The 18,820-nt window shown below is 37.8% G+C and overlaps 8 protein-coding genes across 8 annotated transcripts; 6 read left to right on the top strand and 2 right to left on the bottom strand.

Annotated features, from left to right (window-relative positions):
- Positions 1-45: 45 nt before the first annotated feature.
- On the top strand, positions 46-1,722 carry B0P05DRAFT_589016 (P-loop containing nucleoside triphosphate hydrolase protein; the record flags this gene model as incomplete). Its single annotated transcript, XM_051582706.1, has 7 exons — positions 46-52; positions 101-151; positions 199-240; positions 292-327; positions 379-583; positions 627-729; positions 775-1,722. The coding sequence occupies 7 exons, from the start codon at positions 46-48 to the stop codon at positions 1,720-1,722; spliced, it is 1,392 nt and encodes a 463-aa protein (XP_051432951.1).
- Positions 1,723-1,791: 69 nt separating this feature from the next.
- Positions 1,792-3,147, top strand: B0P05DRAFT_549814 (HAD-like domain-containing protein). The gene is made up of 7 exons (XM_051579181.1): positions 1,792-1,904; positions 1,952-2,095; positions 2,136-2,178; positions 2,222-2,380; positions 2,427-2,592; positions 2,639-2,744; positions 2,789-3,147. The coding sequence occupies exons 1-6, from the start codon at positions 1,827-1,829 to the stop codon at positions 2,700-2,702; spliced, it is 654 nt and encodes a 217-aa protein (XP_051432950.1). The 5' UTR covers positions 1,792-1,826; the 3' UTR covers positions 2,703-2,744; positions 2,789-3,147.
- Positions 3,148-3,612: 465 nt separating this feature from the next.
- On the top strand, positions 3,613-4,274 carry B0P05DRAFT_573227 (uncharacterized protein; the record flags this gene model as incomplete). Its single annotated transcript, XM_051581495.1, has 2 exons — positions 3,613-3,704; positions 3,779-4,274. 2 exons carry the CDS (start codon positions 3,613-3,615, stop codon positions 4,272-4,274), a joined length of 588 nt encoding a protein of 195 aa, XP_051432949.1.
- Positions 4,275-4,296: 22 nt separating this feature from the next.
- B0P05DRAFT_589013 (uncharacterized protein) lies at positions 4,297-4,779 on the top strand (the record flags this gene model as incomplete). Its single annotated transcript, XM_051582705.1, has 2 exons — positions 4,297-4,417; positions 4,469-4,779. 2 exons carry the CDS (start codon positions 4,297-4,299, stop codon positions 4,777-4,779), a joined length of 432 nt encoding a protein of 143 aa, XP_051432948.1.
- A 317-nt stretch (positions 4,780-5,096) lies between these two features.
- On the top strand, positions 5,097-6,306 carry B0P05DRAFT_573226 (uncharacterized protein; the record flags this gene model as incomplete). The annotated part of the gene is made up of 2 exons (XM_051581494.1): positions 5,097-6,134; positions 6,205-6,306. The coding sequence occupies 2 exons, from the start codon at positions 5,097-5,099 to the stop codon at positions 6,304-6,306; spliced, it is 1,140 nt and encodes a 379-aa protein (XP_051432947.1).
- A 4,260-nt stretch (positions 6,307-10,566) lies between these two features.
- Positions 10,567-11,616, top strand: B0P05DRAFT_573225 (class II aldolase/adducin N-terminal; the record flags this gene model as incomplete). The annotated part of the gene is made up of 4 exons (XM_051581493.1): positions 10,567-10,580; positions 10,627-10,920; positions 10,966-11,133; positions 11,178-11,616. 4 exons carry the CDS (start codon positions 10,567-10,569, stop codon positions 11,614-11,616), a joined length of 915 nt encoding a protein of 304 aa, XP_051432946.1.
- B0P05DRAFT_549803 (plasma membrane proteolipid 3) lies at positions 11,606-11,950 on the bottom strand (the record flags this gene model as incomplete). Its single annotated transcript, XM_051579180.1, has 3 exons — positions 11,606-11,710; positions 11,761-11,862; positions 11,911-11,950. 3 exons carry the CDS (start codon positions 11,948-11,950, stop codon positions 11,679-11,681), a joined length of 174 nt encoding a protein of 57 aa, XP_051432945.1. The 3' UTR covers positions 11,606-11,678.
- A 76-nt stretch (positions 11,951-12,026) lies between these two features.
- B0P05DRAFT_549800 (uncharacterized protein) lies at positions 12,027-16,611 on the bottom strand. The gene is made up of 10 exons (XM_051579179.1): positions 16,396-16,611; positions 16,157-16,351; positions 15,673-16,111; positions 15,243-15,628; positions 14,836-15,203; positions 14,494-14,792; positions 12,721-14,444; positions 12,546-12,673; positions 12,442-12,500; positions 12,027-12,387 (listed from the first exon to the last, which is right to left on the bottom strand). Exons 1-10 carry the CDS (start codon positions 16,509-16,511, stop codon positions 12,097-12,099), a joined length of 4,005 nt encoding a protein of 1,334 aa, XP_051432944.1. The 5' UTR covers positions 16,512-16,611; the 3' UTR covers positions 12,027-12,096.
- Positions 16,612-18,820: the final 2,209 nt, after the last annotated feature.

The raw sequence follows: 18,820 nt of genomic DNA, 5'->3' as shown, positions 1-18,820 counted from the left end.
TTTTTTCTCTTTCTTCAATTCTTGAACTAGGAAGCTCATATTAGTATGTCTGGTAAGTCGATCATTCCCAAGACAAGTTAGATCTCATATATTTGCCTAGATCCTGTTGATAACATTACTCTCAAGTTGGGTGATCTCGCTACAGACAAACGTAAGTGAAATCATCTCAATGTCTGTATTTACCTGTCTTCTCTTTAGCCACTGCTAATTCAGGACCTGTACCAGTTGCTTCAGCACCAGGTAAAATAGAAATGTGTTTACATGACCATCTAACAACTGATCTGATGCTAGAGAAAAAAGCAGATGCATCCGGGCCTCATGACTCAGGTAAGAAGATACTCGGTCAAACGCGTTTTTGTTACTTACTTTATCGAATAGAACAAAACAACTTGATCAACAGTACACATGTTGTCCAAGTCAAACTTGCTGATCAACAAGCTGATCCTAATTCACCTCTTTATTCTGTTAAATCATTTGAGCAATTAGGTTTGAGTCCTGAGCTTTTAAAAGGTTTATACGCCATGAAATTTTCTAAGCCTAGTAAGATTCAAGAACGCGCTTTGCCTTTACTTATTGGTAACCCGTAAGTACAGCTAGATTGACAATGATATTCATCGCTTGACTAGTCCCAAGAACATGATTGGTCAATCTCAGAGTGGTACTGGTAAAACAGCTGCCTTTGTGCTTACTATGCTTACCCGAGTAAACCAAGGCATGAATGTGCCACAAGTAAGACCATTTATTTAGTTAAATTTTATATTGATCAAGCCTTAGGCTATTTGTCTCGCACCTTCTCGTGAACTTGCTCGTCAAATTATGGATGTCGTTGAAGCCATGAGTAAATTCACTAATATTACAACAAAGTTGGTTGTCAAAGATTCACTTAGAAGAAACGAAAGCGTTCAAGCACAAGTCATTGTAGGCACGCCTGGTTCTGTAGGTGATGTGATCAAGCGTCGATTATTGCCTGTGAATGCCATCAAGATTTTTGTGTTGGACGAAGCAGATAACATGTTGGATCAGGATGGTTTAGGTGACCAGAGTATTCGTATCAAGACTCAAATCAAGAGCAACCCACAAATTGTCTTGTTCTCTGCTACTTTCCCTGAGCATGTTCGTCGATTTGCTGCTCGTTTCGCACCCGAAGCAAATGAGATCTCATTAAAGCGAGAAGATTTGAGTGTGGATGCTATCAAGCAACTCTATATGGACTGTGATAGTGAAGAACACAAATACGAAACACTCTGCAATATTTATGACATGCTTACTGTTAGTCAAAGTATTATTTTCTGTAAGCGACGTGATTCTGCTGATGAAATTGCCAGACGCATGAAGAGCCAAGGCCACTCTGTTGTCTCTCTTCACGGTAAAATGTTGCCTGAAGAACGTGATAAGGTAATGGACGATTTCCGTCGAGGTGAATTCAAGGTTTTAATCACAACAAACGTACTTGCCCGTGGTATTGATATTTCTCAAGTCTCTCTTGTTATCAACTATGATCTTCCTTTAGATCAACGCGGCCAAGTTGATTTTGAAGCTTATCTTCATAGAATTGGTCGTACTGGTCGTTTTGGCCGTACTGGTGTCAGTATTATTCTGGTCGACAGCAAAGAAACTTGGGAGCAAATGTCCGAGATTGAATCACACTTTAAGAGAGAAATTACACATGTTCCCACACAAGACTGGGAAGAAGTTGAAAAACAATTGAAAGAGCTTATTTAAAATAAATTTATATGCCAATCTAAGTGGATGTGACTGCACTCGCCTTATGCATTAAATTTGGGCTATCTTGTTTATTTTTATCTTTTTTATCTTTCTCTCTTATTATGTCAAGAATCCGTTTGATTACATTTGATGCTTATAATACGTTATTTAAACCAAAAGGAAGTCTTTCTGCTCAATATGTAAACACTCTTGCATTTTGAATGTCCTCTCTTATGCTGAAAATTAGGTAGAAGAAGCTTCTAAGTTTGGTATCCGAGTAACAAGGGAACAAATAAATCAACATTTTGGACAAGCCTATAAACAGCAACTCGCAAAAGCACCTTTCTATGGCCTAAATAAAGGCATGACAGCACATGGCTGGTGGAAACAAGTAAGATACTATTTTCTATTCTTTGTTCTTATGATATTAGCTGGTCTATTCTACTTTTATCAATGCGGGTATTCAATCCAAAGGTAAATTAAAAAATAAGTATTTGCGTTGTACTTAATAGTTTAGTCTTGGATCCAACATTTGATCAATTATATCATGCATTATATACCAGATTTACAACTGCCGAAGCTTATTCCGTGTTCCCTGATGTCATTGACACTTTGGAACAATTGAAAAGTCATGGATTTCAAATGGGAGTGATTAGTAACTCGGATGAGCGTGTAGGCAAGTTTGAGAAAATCAAGTGTTTCATATCTCATATGAACAATAGTGGAAGTGGTTCAGAACCTAAATTTAACAAAATATTTTGATTTTGTGCTTGCCAGTGCCCTTGTGGGTCATGAAAAACCAAGCAAAATGATATACGACAAAGCACTTAAAATGGCAGGTGACATTCAACCTAAACATGCATTGCATGTAGGAGACGATATCGAAAAGTAAGTTTAAATTTTTTTTATAACCAACAACTTAAAACAATGGCAGGGATTACTTTGGTAAAGAAACAACTTGGTATGTAGATAGTAACTCTCTCTCTTTCAAATCATAGGTGCAACAAAAGCAGGATGGAATGCTGTCTTGTTAGAAAGAAGTAAGTCATTCATGAAAAGAGAAGTTAAAGCTTACATGTGATAGCCAAGTTGTCTTATGAAGATTTTTCGCCGGCCATGCTTGCAGACAATAATTTGCCAGGACATCGTCCTCTTCGAATCCTTACCATGCATGATCTTTTTCCTTACATAGAAACTATTCATCATGAGGAAGCAGTCAATTGACAACAAGCAATGTCACCTCAAATGAACAGAAGTACGGAATAATGATCCTTTATGATAGTTGCACAAATATGAATAGAGTAAGATTTGCATTTTCTCTTTATAGACTTGAAATTACTCTTTCAATTATATCATATTAAAATGTACCTGTACGAACACTTTTAAGTGTTGAAAAGTTTGAAAAATAGTCAAATTCCCTCGCTATTTTTTTTTTTTTTTTTTGGTTAATAGAAAACACATTGACAGTGCCGAATTCACAAAAACCGTGTAAAAAGTTGTATAGGAGCATGAAAAAAGAAAAAGCGTTTTCAAGTGTTCATTCCTATCTATATAATTAAAAACATACATACTTTATGACTAATAAATAAGTCTTGATTCCATTTGGCACATTACACACCTAATATGCTTTTGATCCTTAATTTATGACTTTTTCAAATACCAAGCTTTTTATAAGATCTTATTTTAAATAAAATTGATAAGCATAGTAGCCCCAAAAGTGTATTGGTATCCCGCTGCTGGTGCGGGTATTTATCAGAATAAACCATCATTTCTGCCTTCTAATTCCCTTTTTTTGAGCTTCTTATGCTTAAGCATACATAAAAGAATATTTACGCAGAAATATCGCAAGTTTTGAAAAAGTGGGAAAATCTTCATTTTGCCCTTATGATACCATTAGCAAATCTTCACATGGTTTCACCGCTAAGCAACACTTTTTCTGAAAGTGGGAATCTGATTGGTAGAAATACCAACAGTTCACATTTCGATCCTACGCACAAACTGTAAGATCACAAAGTCGACATGCCTTCGATCTCGACGATCAAACAGCTGATCGCTAATCGCTTCAGTCTCGTAGACAATTTCTCGAGGCTACGGCCAAAAACTCAATTGTCATCGCTACTAGTGAATTCAACGGTGTGAACTTCAAAGACAAAAGCTTGAACAAGCACCTTCGAGATCAGTATCCTAACGGACTCGGTCTTCGTACAAGAAACATTGGTCAAAAGCAGCACTTTATCGAAATTAATTTTCGAACTTATAAAGAACGTGAGCAGGCTTTAAACAAAGAGTTCATCTTATACGATCGACGTGTTCAAATGGATCGTGCTTTTGAGAAAGACTCTACTATTGTTAGAGTGGGCGTTTCCAACATTCCTTTCGAGGATGAGGAACTCTTGAAGCCACAACTGATTGAAATCTTCCAAGGCTACGGTGAGATTTTAGAAATTGGTCCCCGCCATACTACAGATGGCAACTGGTTTACAGGAAAAGGATTCGTTACTTTGAATCAGAAGAAAAATGTCAGTTACAAGGCATTAACACCTCAGATCCTCGGCTGGGATGACGACTAAACTTCATTTGGTGTATTCCAACATGAAGCCCATTTGCAACTATTGCCATATTGATGATCATATCAGAGCCAATTGCCCCATCCTGGACAGCCGTAAAAAGAGTTGCTACCAATGTGGTAGCATGGAGAATTTGAGAGCAGAATGTTCTCTTGCACCTTGAAACCGCAAAAGAAAGGTTGAAAGACCTAGCCCAGTAGAAAGCCATCAGGCCAGACCAACGACTGTTTGTCTTCATGATTTCATGAGCGATATCGAAGAAAAGGCAGCGGCATTGACTGAAGCTCAACCTACTTTAATCCTTATTCATTCCGAGGCAGAAAGGGAAGTTCTAGAGCAGGATGAACAAAACCAATCCATGGATGAGGATATGCAAGAAAATGCAGATAACGCCGACAGTGACGAAGCTGAGGAGTTCATCTTAGATGAATTAATGCAAGGAATCGAAAAGGAAGGATATAGAATTGATCAAACCAACATCGATGAGGGAGACTCCAGATACAATTAAATACAAAAGCGAGTTGAGAAAGGCCGCTATCCAATCAAACCGCGCCAAAAAGGAAATAGACCTATTAGGTAACAAAATGAAAGCTATACTCAAAGGTCCCGTTTTACATTGGCCAAAAGGAGGAAGAGTGCTTTCTAAAGCCTCTTCTTCTTTGAATCGTACTCTCTAACCAAATTACTACTATGAGTAATCATAATAGTAAAACCAAAAGCTTAAATACCAGACTAGGTTCGCTCAACTATCGTACCCTTCACAAACGGTATAATGAACAGTTGACCGACAATCTGACTCGTTATTTAAAGCTGCAGAAACTCGACATGTATGCCTTTCGAGAAACAAACCTCTCACTCCCTGATTTTAAAAATTCTACAGTCCCACTCAGTTATAAATTACAAGCCTATCAATCAATATGGACTACCAAATGTGATCTAGTCAACAACAACAGACACCTTCAAATGGATCATGTAAAAACTTCAGATGATAACCGCATAATTGTACCAAAATTTTCAGTTACTGGAGAAGCAGGTATTCATCCATTTTACATCTTCAACATTTACGCACCGGCTTCGAATGTAGACAACGCTCGTATTCGATTCTTTCAACTTCTTATGGATTTCATCGATTCACTCGACTCTTCTCTAGACATCATGTCGAGTATGATAGTGGTTGGGGATTTCAATTTCTCCTTTGAACCAATCCATATATCCGGATCTCACTCCTCTCGACCAAAGAAGTTTATGTCCCTCATAGCTGCCAACTTTAGTGATTGTCTCAATTCAAAAGACGATGATGACTTTTACAACTATTTCCCTACTTTTAGACGAGGAAAGTCAATGTCATGCATCGATTACATATTTGCGGGTGGTAATATACGTCGATATGTTACTGGCAGCGAACTGGAGTTTCTCTCTCCCAAGTTAACTGACCACGCACTCTTGACCACTTCACTTCGCTTTGGTTATGCAAACACAGGCAAAGGATTATGGAGAGCAGATCCATATTTAGCAACCAAAAACTCCTACTGCCACAAGATACAGACTAGCATCAGTCACTTTATGACAAAAGTTTTGGCTAATACCACATATTCACCTCAACTACAATGGGATCGCTTTAAAGGTTATGTGCGAAAGATCACTCAAAATTACTATAGTAACAGAGCGTCTTGGCGCAAGAAGCGCCTAAAAGAACTCCAAAGCAAGCGTAACTTTTTGTGTCGATTATACAAGCAGCAGAAGTCGTTCATCAACACCGTTTTGCCAGAAGTGGAGAATGAAATTGCTGTTCTGCAGAACGAAATGTTTGTCACGGCTACCCTCAGAGCAGGAAAAGTTTGGATGGAAAAAAGCGAGCGGAATGTAGGTTACTCTAAGCACTTGGCAAAAAGTCGTAATAGTGAACGCCAGTTCAACACGATCAATCATCCAGTTACTAATGTGGAATGTACTACTACCAAAGACAAATTGGAAGCAGTTCAAGTCTTTTACCAGGATCTTTATTCGGCCAAAACAATACAACGTCGATTTTTGAACTCCCTCATATCCAACGTTACTTCCAAGGTAAGCAGCTCAGTCTCCAATGACATCTGTTCTGCCATGCCTTTTGTCGACATTGTTGAAGGATTAAAACGATGTCCCAAACAAAGCAGCCTTGGTAGAGACGGATTACCTTATGCCATCTTGCGGCTTATCGTAGAGCATCCTAATTGTCAAGATTTGGTCACTAGAGTGTATGATGACGCGATTACCGAATCCGTCTTTCCTCAGTCCTGGCTACAAACCTGCATCACATTACTGCTCAAGAAAGGAAATTTAGTAAACCTAGCTAACGGGCGACCAATCTCCCTTATCAATACTGATTGCAAAGCGTTTACAAGGATACTCAACATCAGAGTCATACAGGCTTCCAACACCATTATAAATCATTTTCAAGCCTGTTTTATGCCCGGTAGATTTATCGGTGATCACGGAATTGCAGTGAAGATTATAATGGAAGATGCAAAGAAATGTGCTCATAAAGGTATCGGTGTTGCCATCGACAGTGCCAAGGCATATGACTACCTTTACGAAGACTATATCTACGCAGTCCTGGATAAGTTTGGTTTCCCTCAAACATTCATCACGACAATCCGAAACTTATTTTTCAAAAACATTATTGCGATCAATATGAATGGATTCCTCTCAGACAACGTTAGACAGCGTCGTGGACTTCGTCAAGGGGACTCTATTTCGCCTGTCCTGTTTAACTATGTTCTGGAGCCTTTATTGCTTACTATCTTGAATGACGATCGTATTCGAGGATATTCAATTGCTGCTCAAACATCCAAACCTTTTTTACAAATGGTTACACCTAGACCCATCAAACTGCTCGCTTATGCTGATGATCTTCTGGTTTTTGTTAATGATGTGAACGAGCTCAAAGCCTTCCAAGAGCACCTCGAGTGTTACAGTAAAGCATCAAACGCAAGAACGAATTATCATAAATCGGTTGCATTCCCACTGTCGGGTCAATCTCGCTCATTATCTGACACGTTTCATCGACGCATTAGACAATTACAGTCTCAATAGTTTGATGCTAACAATCCTTCTTACCTTTGTTACCTTGGTTATCCTCTCTGGTTTACTACCATTCATCGAGATACGTTCTGCAATGAAGCCATCCAAAAGCTGCAATATGTTATCGAACGGTACAAGTTTAGACAAGTCCCTGTCTATGGTCGAGCAAAACTGGCCAACTCTATCCTACTATCTCGTTTTTGGCATGTTCTTTGTTTCACTGCTCTACCGGCATACTTTTACACCAAGATCTCTTCCATGATTTATAAGTTCGTTTGCCAAGGAATTTCCCCCCTTTGTGTAAGACTACTATTTACCATCCACTACTTGCTGGAGGCCTATCTGTGATGGACATATCCTCACAACAGAAAGTCTTGCAATACAGATATATCAGATCTCTCCTTTACAACGATTGCAATGATCGCCCAATCCCTGATTTTCTCTTCCAGCTCCTCGTCTCCTACATTCAAATAGCCTTTGATTGTCCATATCACGAAGTACCCTTGCTTTTCCCAAAGGCTTGTAAGCCCACTCGTCTCTCCGGGTTGCTCACGCTTTCAGCCATACTCAAAGCAATTGATGATTGTCCACTCTCCTCCTCATGGGATAATATAGCCCTCAGCTTGCCTGTCTGTCTAGAAATGCCTTTTGTTGACTTGTGTCAAGTTGATCATACAGTCTCCGACATTCTCGACAATGCTACTATTCGAATACAAAAAACTTCTTACTTTCTGCAGGTTGACCCTAATTCAGGATTTCTCCGCTTCAAAACACGTAAAGAATGCAACATCCCAGGCTTACTGTCTCGGATTTTCAAGGTCTACAAAGATGGTAAACTACTGTTTCTACCCTTCATGTAAGACCTTATGACTCAATCAACTGATCCTTGTCACCCAGTATTTTACGAGTCGTGTCTACTATATTTTGTCTTCAATGAATATTCAGTTTTCGATCTCAACAACTCTGATCTCCGTCAAATGTATTTGCGAGATATTCCTTCCATTCAATCATTGAACCCTACTCGTTTCAAGCGTTTCCTTCAAATATTAATCCCAGGTTGTACCAAGGACCTCTGGTATCGCCTTTTACATAACAAGATCTCTTGAAGACCGATAACTACCACTATCTTTCAACTACCAGATGATAAGTGTGGATTCTGTGGTCTAACATAAACTCCCGAACACATGTTGTTTACATGCAGGGCCAACAAAGACACTTGGACAAATGCTATCAATTTGTTCTTCAAGCACTCTTCTCGCTTCTCTATTTCCCAGCTTTATCTAGATGTAATAGCTTTGAACATTGATCATTACCAACTACTAGATACACACCTTCGCCTCAATTGCTTTGAAGTTCTCTCTGCTGTCTTCTCTTCTATTTGGAACGCGTACTGGCGCCACCACTTTGATGCTCACTTTTATGATGGTCAAGTTATACTCGACGACGCCATCAAAACTATACGAAAATTATCCGTTTTTAAATACTTGTAAACTCTACCTTTTTGAGACAAGTCACTGCTTCTTACACTTGTTCTCTTTTAAATACATCCCCCTATTCGATGAGTTTAATAAAATAAATCCGTCCATAAAAAAAAGGAAATCGATTTTCACTTTTCTGTGATTTGTGATCGATAGAGACATTGCAGACATGACATATCTTAGTACGAATTGTTTCTCTAGACCTATAAAACACACTCAGAATGCTAGATTTACAAAAAATACTTTAAAAAGTGTACGCTACAGCTTTAGAGAAAAATACGTTTTTTTAAGGATAGCTTAATATTTTACCAACAAACATATTGTGTTTTTTACATTATTAAATACTCCATTCTAATACCTACTAACTTTTTTATTGCACTTTTTCAATAGCTCTTCGTTTTTAGACACTTTCAGTCTATCATTTCTTTTGAATTTCGTTTTTTTTTTTTTTTTTTTTTTTTTATGCATTAAAAGTTTTATTTTTAAAAAAATAAAATGATCGTATAAATGGAAACTAGTGTATGTGAAGCAAAGTGACTAGTCATATGGAATATCTTTAACACAATACTTTTGTGGAAGCATTCAGTACGATTACATGAGTCTTATATAATCCCAAAGAAAATAGCCGTCATCTGGGCTACCCCTTAATTTGTTACAAAAAAGATATATCAAGTTTTTCGTTCGTTGCTCCTGAGAGTCAGTGCTCTTTATATCTTGCCTTGTTCAATACTACAGATGGCACTACCAATACCATAAGTAAGGGACGCCATTTCAAAATACCTTCAATTACTTGGCACTTGACACAATTGTTGATACCTAAGAGATAAAGTCTTTCACAAAGGATTATAATAGAATCCGGAACACTACCAAGAGTGACCAGACCAATGTACTAAACTTAGATTTCCCCCACTTTGCACCAAGCTTTAAATTGTGTCAATTTCTTCTTGTTTTTAATAGCAAACATACAACTCTTTCTATATTTTTAGATACCTTAAGTTAGAGTCTAAAACTTTTGCTATGGAGTCAATATGTCATTTCGCTTTGTTTATGCACTTTTGGTCATTTATTTATTTTTTCTCTGTCAAATGACACTAGAAGTTGAATTGCAGATAAAATTTAACATGTCATTTTTGCTAACGTTAATTGAGTATAATCAGACCAGAAAGCACCATAAATCTAGAAGAAACATGATTACCTAAAAAATGAGGAGTTTATGAAGCTAGTCTATTAAAAGAGTGGTAGCTTTGACCAAATGAATGGCTGAAATATCAGCTATTATAATGATCTTCTCGCTTACTTTAACCATGTATATTCAAGCTGCGTCCCTGAAATCATTTGCTGACTTTCTTCCAACTCAAGGCATATATGCAACGCAACCATAGAAAACACACCTTTACCGTTTAACCAAATCTATTTAAAGGCTTCATTTTGCATGTTGTATGTATTGGAACAAAAAACGTTACTCAAAAAAAAGAATCGATGTGAGATTTATGCTTAATAATAAATGGGAATTTTTTCGTGTGAACAACCTATTTTTTTATATGCCTAGTCTTGTTATTTTAGAATGCATAGATAGAACATTGATATAAGTAACAGAAGGAAATAGAGGAGTTTTCATACGTCTTTGTTGCTCCTTTTGAACATGAACTCATAAAGAGGGGTTTCTACTCATGTAGTACAACCTGTGTCACTGTGTTATAAAAAAAAGGCTATAAAAGTTTATTTTCTTGCAGCTTCTTTTTTTCCCATCAATTGCAATGGCTCCTCCCATGTATGAATTATCTCTTTAAAAATAAACAACTTATTCTATTTTATAGCTCTGAAGTAACAAATGAAATCAATAAACAAATGCATGCCAAGGCTGCTATCTTTCTTCGATCCAAAAGAAAAATTGTTTTGACAGGTTCAGAAACAGAGGAAGAAGCAAGAGAAGCAGAAAAGCAACCCGTGTTCCTTCCTTCCTTACCTCAATTTGATGATGTTCATTCGCAGCGTATTCATATGAAACAAAAATTAGCTGCTGGTTTTCGCCTGCTTGCCAAGTTTGGCTGGGACGAAGGCGTTGCTGGTCATATGACTTTTAGAGATCCTGAATATCCAGATTTGTTCTGGTAATGATCTATACTTGATGTTGACTGTTTACTCATTTTGATTAGGGTCAATGCATTTGGGCAATACTTTGGTCATATTAAAGCCAGTGATTTAATTTTAGTAGATCATGAAGGCTCTATTGTCCGCGGTAACCAAATGGTCAATAAAGCTGCTTTTGTGATCCATGCTGCCGTTCATCAAGCTCGTCCTGATATTATCTGTGCAGTTCATACGTAAGTCTATGACATGCATACACCTGTATCTCATCATATTATAGCCATTCTATCTATGGTAGAACATTCTCTACGTTAGGTAGAAAATTGTTGCCTATTTCTCAAGATGCTTGTGCATTCTATGGTGCTCATAGTGTATATGAAGATTTTGGTGGTGTTGTGTTTAACGAAGAAGAAGGACAACGCTTAGTTAAAGCATTAGGTCCTACCAACAAGGCCTTGATCATGCAAAATCATGGCTTATTAACTACTGGTAAGACAGTAGATGAAGCTATTTGGGCATTTATTGCAATGGAAAAATCATGTCACTCTCAATTGATGGCTGAAGCTGCTCACCCTAATGGATATAAAGATCTCAAGTTGATTGATGATTTAGTAGCTACACAAACGTATCATATTTTGGGTGATGAAAAAGCAGGTTATGCTCAGTTTCAACCCATGTATAATATGATTGTAAAAGAACAACCCGACTGTCTTGAATAAATTCTTTATTACATTATATATGATAAATATAGTACAAATGGTGTATATGAGTATGCTGTGGACTAATATTTCAGAATAATATAAAGAGCGTGGACTACGGTATGATGTTAAGTATCTTTATCATTTACACTATAAGCAACTTACTGATACCAGGAATATAACCAAGGCAGGTTAAAGCAATGTTAATCCAGAAATCACATACACAACCTCTTTCCAAAAAGACACCAAGAGGAGGAAGAACAATAGCTAATTATATAGATGAATAAATCAAGCCTCTTTAAGTGTTTAACTTACCGAAAAAGATTTTACAGATATCAGAACAAGTAAAGGCCATGTTAAAGAACAGTGAAGAGATATATTTATTTCTCGTGCTCTTTTTATATTATTCTACAGAACGCGGTAATTTAATCTAAATTGTCATACAATAAAAGGACGTCATTTTCTTTATTTGGATTAGAGCTAAAAATAAATGACAATATTCTATAATGCTTTCCAAGCGCTTAAACGCCAAGGAGCAAGGATCACAGCGCGTTGTGCATATTTCCTAGACACCTTCGGCTGGCTTTCTGTTAAGGCTGCATATTCGTAGGCTTCTGACTTTGCATTAGCTGTATGAGACTTGGTAGACATAATCAACGCACTTGAAGCAATCATTTTTTCTCCATGGCCAATTTGAACCAAATGTGTGCAGAGACGATTCCAAACAAGTGAAAGCCAAGGTGTTTGATGAACACTTTTCACCAGAGCACGAATGGATCCTGCTTGATCCTCCTACGTCATATTTCATTAGTCACTCTTTTATCACATGTCAAAGGTTAGTCTTACTCCAAGCTGGTAGAATTTGGCAAATAACCATGATATAAGTTGCTCTTTATCAGATTCGTCTTAAATAGGATAAGTACTGTGTTTGATTTCATTATGAAACTTACAGGCAATGTGAACTGATATTTTAGCTAATTCTTGTAAAGCAGCAGCTGTTAATGTATCATCATTTTCAAGCATGCCCATGACACATAATGAAAAGATAGCAGGCAAATAGTTGGGATTGTCCGTAATACTAAAAATAGATTGATATTCGTTTTTCCTATTTTCCCCTTAGTTTACCTCGAAAATAATTGGTCCTTTGCCACAGCTCTTTGTTCTTCTCCACCTAAAGCCCAGAGGACTTTGCCAAGTAAAACAACCACATCTTGACGTAACGAAATATCATCTTGAGTAGCATTCAAGGCTGATTCAAACATTCCAAGTGATTCTGGTAATCTATCAAGGAAATAATAAGCAATACCTGCATTCAATTGAGCATAAACACCAGAAGCATCATGAATCGAAGCAATAGCACCCTCAAAGTCACCACTGGCGCAGAGTGTGCGACCCAAATTAGCGCGAATCTTGGCTAAACGAGCCACACCTTCTTCTTGACCTATTTTGGAAGTTTCCATTTGAGCCTCTACTGCCAAGATGGCTGATGCAAATGACTCAGCTGCTCTTCCATATTGACCCAATCGCTCTGACAATAAACCCATTAAATTAAGCGAGAGTGCATCGTTCAGCTTCTTCTCTGTCAGTTTCTCAAGTGCAAAGACAGGCATGATAGCTGCTGTCTCATTCTTGATCTGACCAGATACTAGACCTTGGTAAATCGATTGTGCATAACCATAACTTGCTTCAAGAGCAGATCCATTGCTTGACTCAAACGCATGTTCAAAAATAACGGCAGCATCGTCACCCCAGAGAGAAGCAACATGAGCTTGTCCTACCCAAGCAGAAATCCATTCAGGATCTAGTGAATGTGCCATTTCAAATGCCTGGTTGGCTAATTCATAATCCTTCATCGTTAAACACAAGAACCCATAGTTTGTCCAAGGAATAGCACTACGATTATTGAATTCAATAGCCTTGATGAACCCATATTGAGATATCTTGTGTAAATCTCCTACTGCCATTGCAATCACACCTAATGTATTCCAGTACATGTATTGCGTTGGTTCTAACTTCAATGCTATCTTGGCGCATTTGATGGCCATCATAGCTTCCTCTTGTTTTTTGTTGTTATTCCAACTGATATGGTAGTAAATGACAGCTAAATCATGCCAGAAATCGGGTGCAACTGCTTTGTGGTTCTTTGACAGCACAATCACTTGTTTATAAGCATAAGAAGCACACGACAAGACAACATCAAGAGCCGTCTGTTGTGGTAAACTAAAGCCATTCATGTCTTGAAGAGCCAAGAACTCACTAACCCAGTGGCTAGTGACATCTGCTTCCAACTTGAGTTGATCATGTGCCTTGGATGCAAGCTGGATGACATCCTGCAAGCTTTTATAGGCACAATTGTTTAAATAGCTAGGAATGTGACGGTAGAAAGCACAGGCATCACCCACAAGTTTCCAAAACACAGTGATCGTGCTATCTTGTTGAAGACCTAAAAAGACTGTTTGAAATACCAGGTTACAACCATTTGAAGCACGTCCAAAGAAACCAGCCTGAAAGTCTTCTTTGGCATGATCTAAATAAGTTTCGGCCAAGCCTGCCAAAGCAGGTACGTAATCAGTCTTTCCTTGTTCAGTAGCAAGTGTTAATGTGTGCTTGAAGGTAGCAATAGCATCGTCCAACAGCCCTACTTTCTTTTGAACATAGGCTTTTTCGTGATTGGCATGAATTGAGTGAGGATCGAGTTGAGTAGCACGATCAAATGCCTTGAGTGCAGCTACAAAACGACCTGCTCGAGAATATGACTCAGCAAGACCTTCCCAACAACGAACATCACTTGTGTCTGTACGCAAAGCTTTTTGGAAACAAATAATAGCTTCATTGAATGTGTGTGATTTCTTTAACGTGTAAGTAAAATGACTGTTTTGTCCTTTGTGTGCTATTTACCATATTGACATAACCCATACGTCTCCAAGCCCATCCAACCTTGGGACAAGATTCTGTGACTTGTCGGAAGATATTCTCTGCTTCTTCTAGTTCGTTTTCTACAATCAAATAATCCGACAAACAATGTGCTGCTTCAGCATCCAAAGGGTTCAATAAATAAGCTTTTTGATAGCATTTCTTGGCACGGTTATTGTCTCTTTTGATTTCACGGTAATAATGGCCTAGACAAGTAAATGCACTTGCAAAATAAGGGTCCAATTTAACAGCTTGCATGAAATAACCAAATGCGCTTGCAGCATCTATCATATGATAAGGACAATGGTACACGGTGGATTGAATTACCTTCCATAGACCAATAGATAAGGCCCAAACGATAATAGTAGCTGACGACACCTGTGCCTGCAATCTCAAGTGCCTTATTGATGTACTGAATAGCTTGATCGAAATTCTTCTTTTCAAAGTAGACCCAACCCAATTCAGCAACAGATGCATGGTTCTTGGGATCCAATTCATGTACTCGAGCAAAGTTCTGTAATGCTTCATCCAATCTCCTTTCATGCGTTAGAATTAGGCCCATGCCTTCTAAAGCGCTTGTGTTGTCTGGATATATCTGAAGAATAGATTTGTACAATCCCATAGCAGTCATATAATATTTTTCGTCTAGTAAGCGATAACAATGGGCAATACACAATTCCATAGAAACCAAAGTGCTAACAAGGTCAATGAAGCGATTCAATAATGTTACTTACTTGTTCTTGAGAATGCCTGTTTCGTTTTTGACCTTCTTGACTAAGTCTTTTCCTCGAGTAGCATATTCCAAACCTGTTTCATATTCTTTTGATTCATAATAAATCCAACATACACACTGATATCCAAACACACTGTTGGGACAGGCTTCCAAACCTTCACTTAATAAATCAAATGCCTGATCCACGTCTCCTTCTTTGTAGCATTGATAACCTCTGGCTAATTTAGACAACCCATGCTGAGGGAATCGAGTCATTAAATCATGAATCAAGTCCCAATCGTATTTCTCGGCTGAATCAACATTGCAAGACTCAATCAAAAGCTCAAGCGGTAATGGATCAGGACCATTTACAAGTTTGTTAGCCAGACTGAATATCTTTTCATGGAGCTAGCAAGTCGTTTATCAGCAAGCACATGGCTTGTCTTACTCACCTTTTCTTTCTCTTTGCTTCCCAATAATCGCTTTGTATAGAAATGAAGTAATTTCAGCTCCCATGCTTGCTGTTGTTCAGTGTCTCCTTCAGGTACGAGTGCCAGTACATTCTCATACATGAAACCTAGTTTAGACACACTATAGAGATCTGCTTCAACACCAGCTAATACTTGAGCAGGCGTGCCTGCATTGACTCTAAATCTTCGTGAGGCAACCTCATGTTCAATTTGTTGAGCTAGTTCTTTTTCTGATTGACTGATAATCAACTTCCAGATATCGATCTGTGGGGGTAAGTCAGGCTGATCTCGAATCAAATCAAAATGAGGACTCATGGGTAAGAATTCCTTCAAGGTCTCGAGGTATTTGTCTTGTTGATTCTGTGTTTTGTAAACATTCAGTAGTTTCTTGAGATAACCAGCTAGCTTGGCTCCATCGCCACTAATACATTGTGTTAACTGCATATCACTGAGCTTGTTTTCTTACGTTGCAATTGAACGAGGTATCAGCTCGTTGACAGTTTTGGCTAGATCGTCAAGTTTATTTCGCTTCTCATAAAAACTCACAAGTCCTTGCCAACCAAGCATGTTGTCATTATTAATTTCGATAGCTCTTTTATAAGCCTCTTCGGCTTCTTGATCATCTTCAAGACCTGTATAAGCAACACCTAGAAATACCCAACTATTCTAAATGAGTTTACTGCAGGTTACGAATAAAGAACATACGCGTTGTAATTTTCACCCTCCCATAACAAAACGCGTTTACAAGCCTTGACGGCTTCTCCAAACTCTTTTTTTCCAATGGCATCTCGTGCAGCTTTTAAATCTGCTTTAGAGTTCATGTTGAATACAGAAATGCTGTTCGATTTTTTGTGATTTATCTGGCTCTTGAAAGAAGCTAAATTTGCAAACGAATTAATTAATTCGCAGAAATACTTTTCTGTCACAAGAAACACTTCGCATCTGTCCCAGTCGATCTCTTGATGCAAGTAAGGATGAAGTCAGATCAGAAATAGAATTGAATTGAATGCTTCTTCGAGCGATGAAGAATACAATGCAAATGAATCAGAGACAATGCTGTTTAACTGTGTTGCATGCTTTTGTCTAGCTTCTGCGCACTACCCTTATGATAATGTTATCATTTCTTTATGTCCTGACTCAATTTTTCTTCTTTTCTACAGTTTTTGTCAATGAACTTATTGGCTATTTCTTTGATTTCGTGTACTTTGAGTACATCAAAGTATCATATACACAGAAAATGTCATGATCGGAGAATGAAATGCAAGGGAATATTTTGGAGAGATCAAAATTTAAAACATCATCGTTTGACACAGATACATAAGACTTTTTACTATGATGATACATAATAAAAAATGTTCCTAAAGTATTTTGGAGCACATCAGAAATGTCGTATCTTTAAAAAATATATAAAAAGTGTATACTGTTACCAGAAAATGAAGATACGTTTTTTTGCCTTTTACAAGTGGTTTGTATACCATCTATTGCGTTAAATAAAGCACTACAGCTTTGATTAATGCATTGTATTGATCTTTCTAGTAGATTTATGCACTTTTAGCCACCTAAGTGATTTAGCTATGCCTTTTTTTTTCTTTTCTTAAAGATTTATTATTGCTCCGCGTAAAGTTACCCTAATAGTATCCAAAAGACGGGCGCAATTTATATGGAATTATATTATGTGATTATGCTGCAAATTAACTAGATAGGATAATATGAAAGGTACGCCACTGCTATGAGTGCGAAAAAAAAATAAGAGAAGAATTACAGTCTTGTATGTACTTGCTTTTCATCTGCAAGCAGCCGTAAAGCAGTACGTGTTTGTTGTAGAGTGGAGTAGGCATCAAAAGAGACGTTGTCAATAACAAATCTCCAGTGTGCTTTCCAGACTTGCGAGAGGGCGGTAATGACAATGTCAACAATGGTTAAATTTTTTTTTGTAAATAATCTATTCTTGAGAAGTCTAGTGTTATAAGTGCTTGAATGACATCTTCGACAAGGGTTGTAGGCCAAAGGAATTCGAAAATGAGATTGTTCCAGAAAAACTTCTTTGGTGGACAACAGAAAAGGAGATATTTCTCATTTTCAAGATGAATAGTGCAAATCGGACAAAGAGGCGAGGGGAACGTATCAAGAATTATAGAGTGAAGAAATTGTCTTGTGGGTAGCTTGAAAACAAGGAATCGGTGCAGCATATTACGAGCAACTGGCAGCAGAGACCAGCTCCAAAAATTGACCCAAAAGACACTAGCGATAGCTTGTAAGCGCTCTGGATCAGATGCAGCATTCTGACAAGTTAACCGAAACTTCTTTGTCGATACCATGATGACTGGCCCAGTCAGAGTCGCAAATTGGAAGGGGTTGACAAATGGAATAAAAGATACTGGTGGTGATGATGGTACAGTAGGTAATACCTCTACAGTAGGAGGTTGGCAGTGTTTGACAAAGAAAGGGAAGAATTGGCACTTGTTACTTTCTAGCCTTCGGATGATCTGAAGATAGAATTTTTGAGCTCTTGCGGAATATGATCTGGATGTTTCCAATGGATTAACTTAAAATCTTGGCTGAACAACATAAATGCTTGAACTGGAACGAATTGAATTCTTTTAGGTAATGAAGGAAGTCGTGGTCTTAAAGATTGTAAAACGACCTTCATCGATAAATTAAGACATGCTTGGTGAGATAGCGTCATCTGGCCAAAATCCTGAGGCAAGCGATCTATTGTGGCATATAACAGATCGATTGTTGAAATACGTTTACCGCACCCAAAGTAAGGAGTTCTAGTGTGTCTAGTGTTTTTAGGCTTAGGAGATGTTTCTGACTCCACTGCCCGAGAAAAGTATTGGGAATTGGAAAGAGTCATGGTTGGATTAGACCTACCTTGGCTCATTCCAAAAATTCTTGTTTTTTCATTTTCACGAGCCCTCGTGGATCCTCCACGGATCAAAAAATGAATTTCATCTAGAAGCCAAACCAATAGTATCATTTGATTCCTTGACTCGAAAAAAAACATGTTTTAAACAAAAAACAGACTGTTTTAATAGTCTGGTTATCGAGTAATACGGCATCAAAGATTGGCCTGTTTAAGCTGTGTTTTCAGCATTTTTATTCAAAGCGTCCTATAAAGATCCTATTC

Source organism: Gilbertella persicaria, assembly GCF_025201335.1.
Source record: "Gilbertella persicaria strain CBS 190.32 chromosome Unknown B0P05scaffold_31, whole genome shotgun sequence".
In the NCBI taxonomy this organism is placed as follows: domain Eukaryota; kingdom Fungi; phylum Mucoromycota; class Mucoromycetes; order Mucorales; family Choanephoraceae; genus Gilbertella; species Gilbertella persicaria.
The sequence above is the reverse complement of the archived record's forward strand: the minus strand, read 5'-3'. Positions and strand labels throughout refer to the sequence as shown.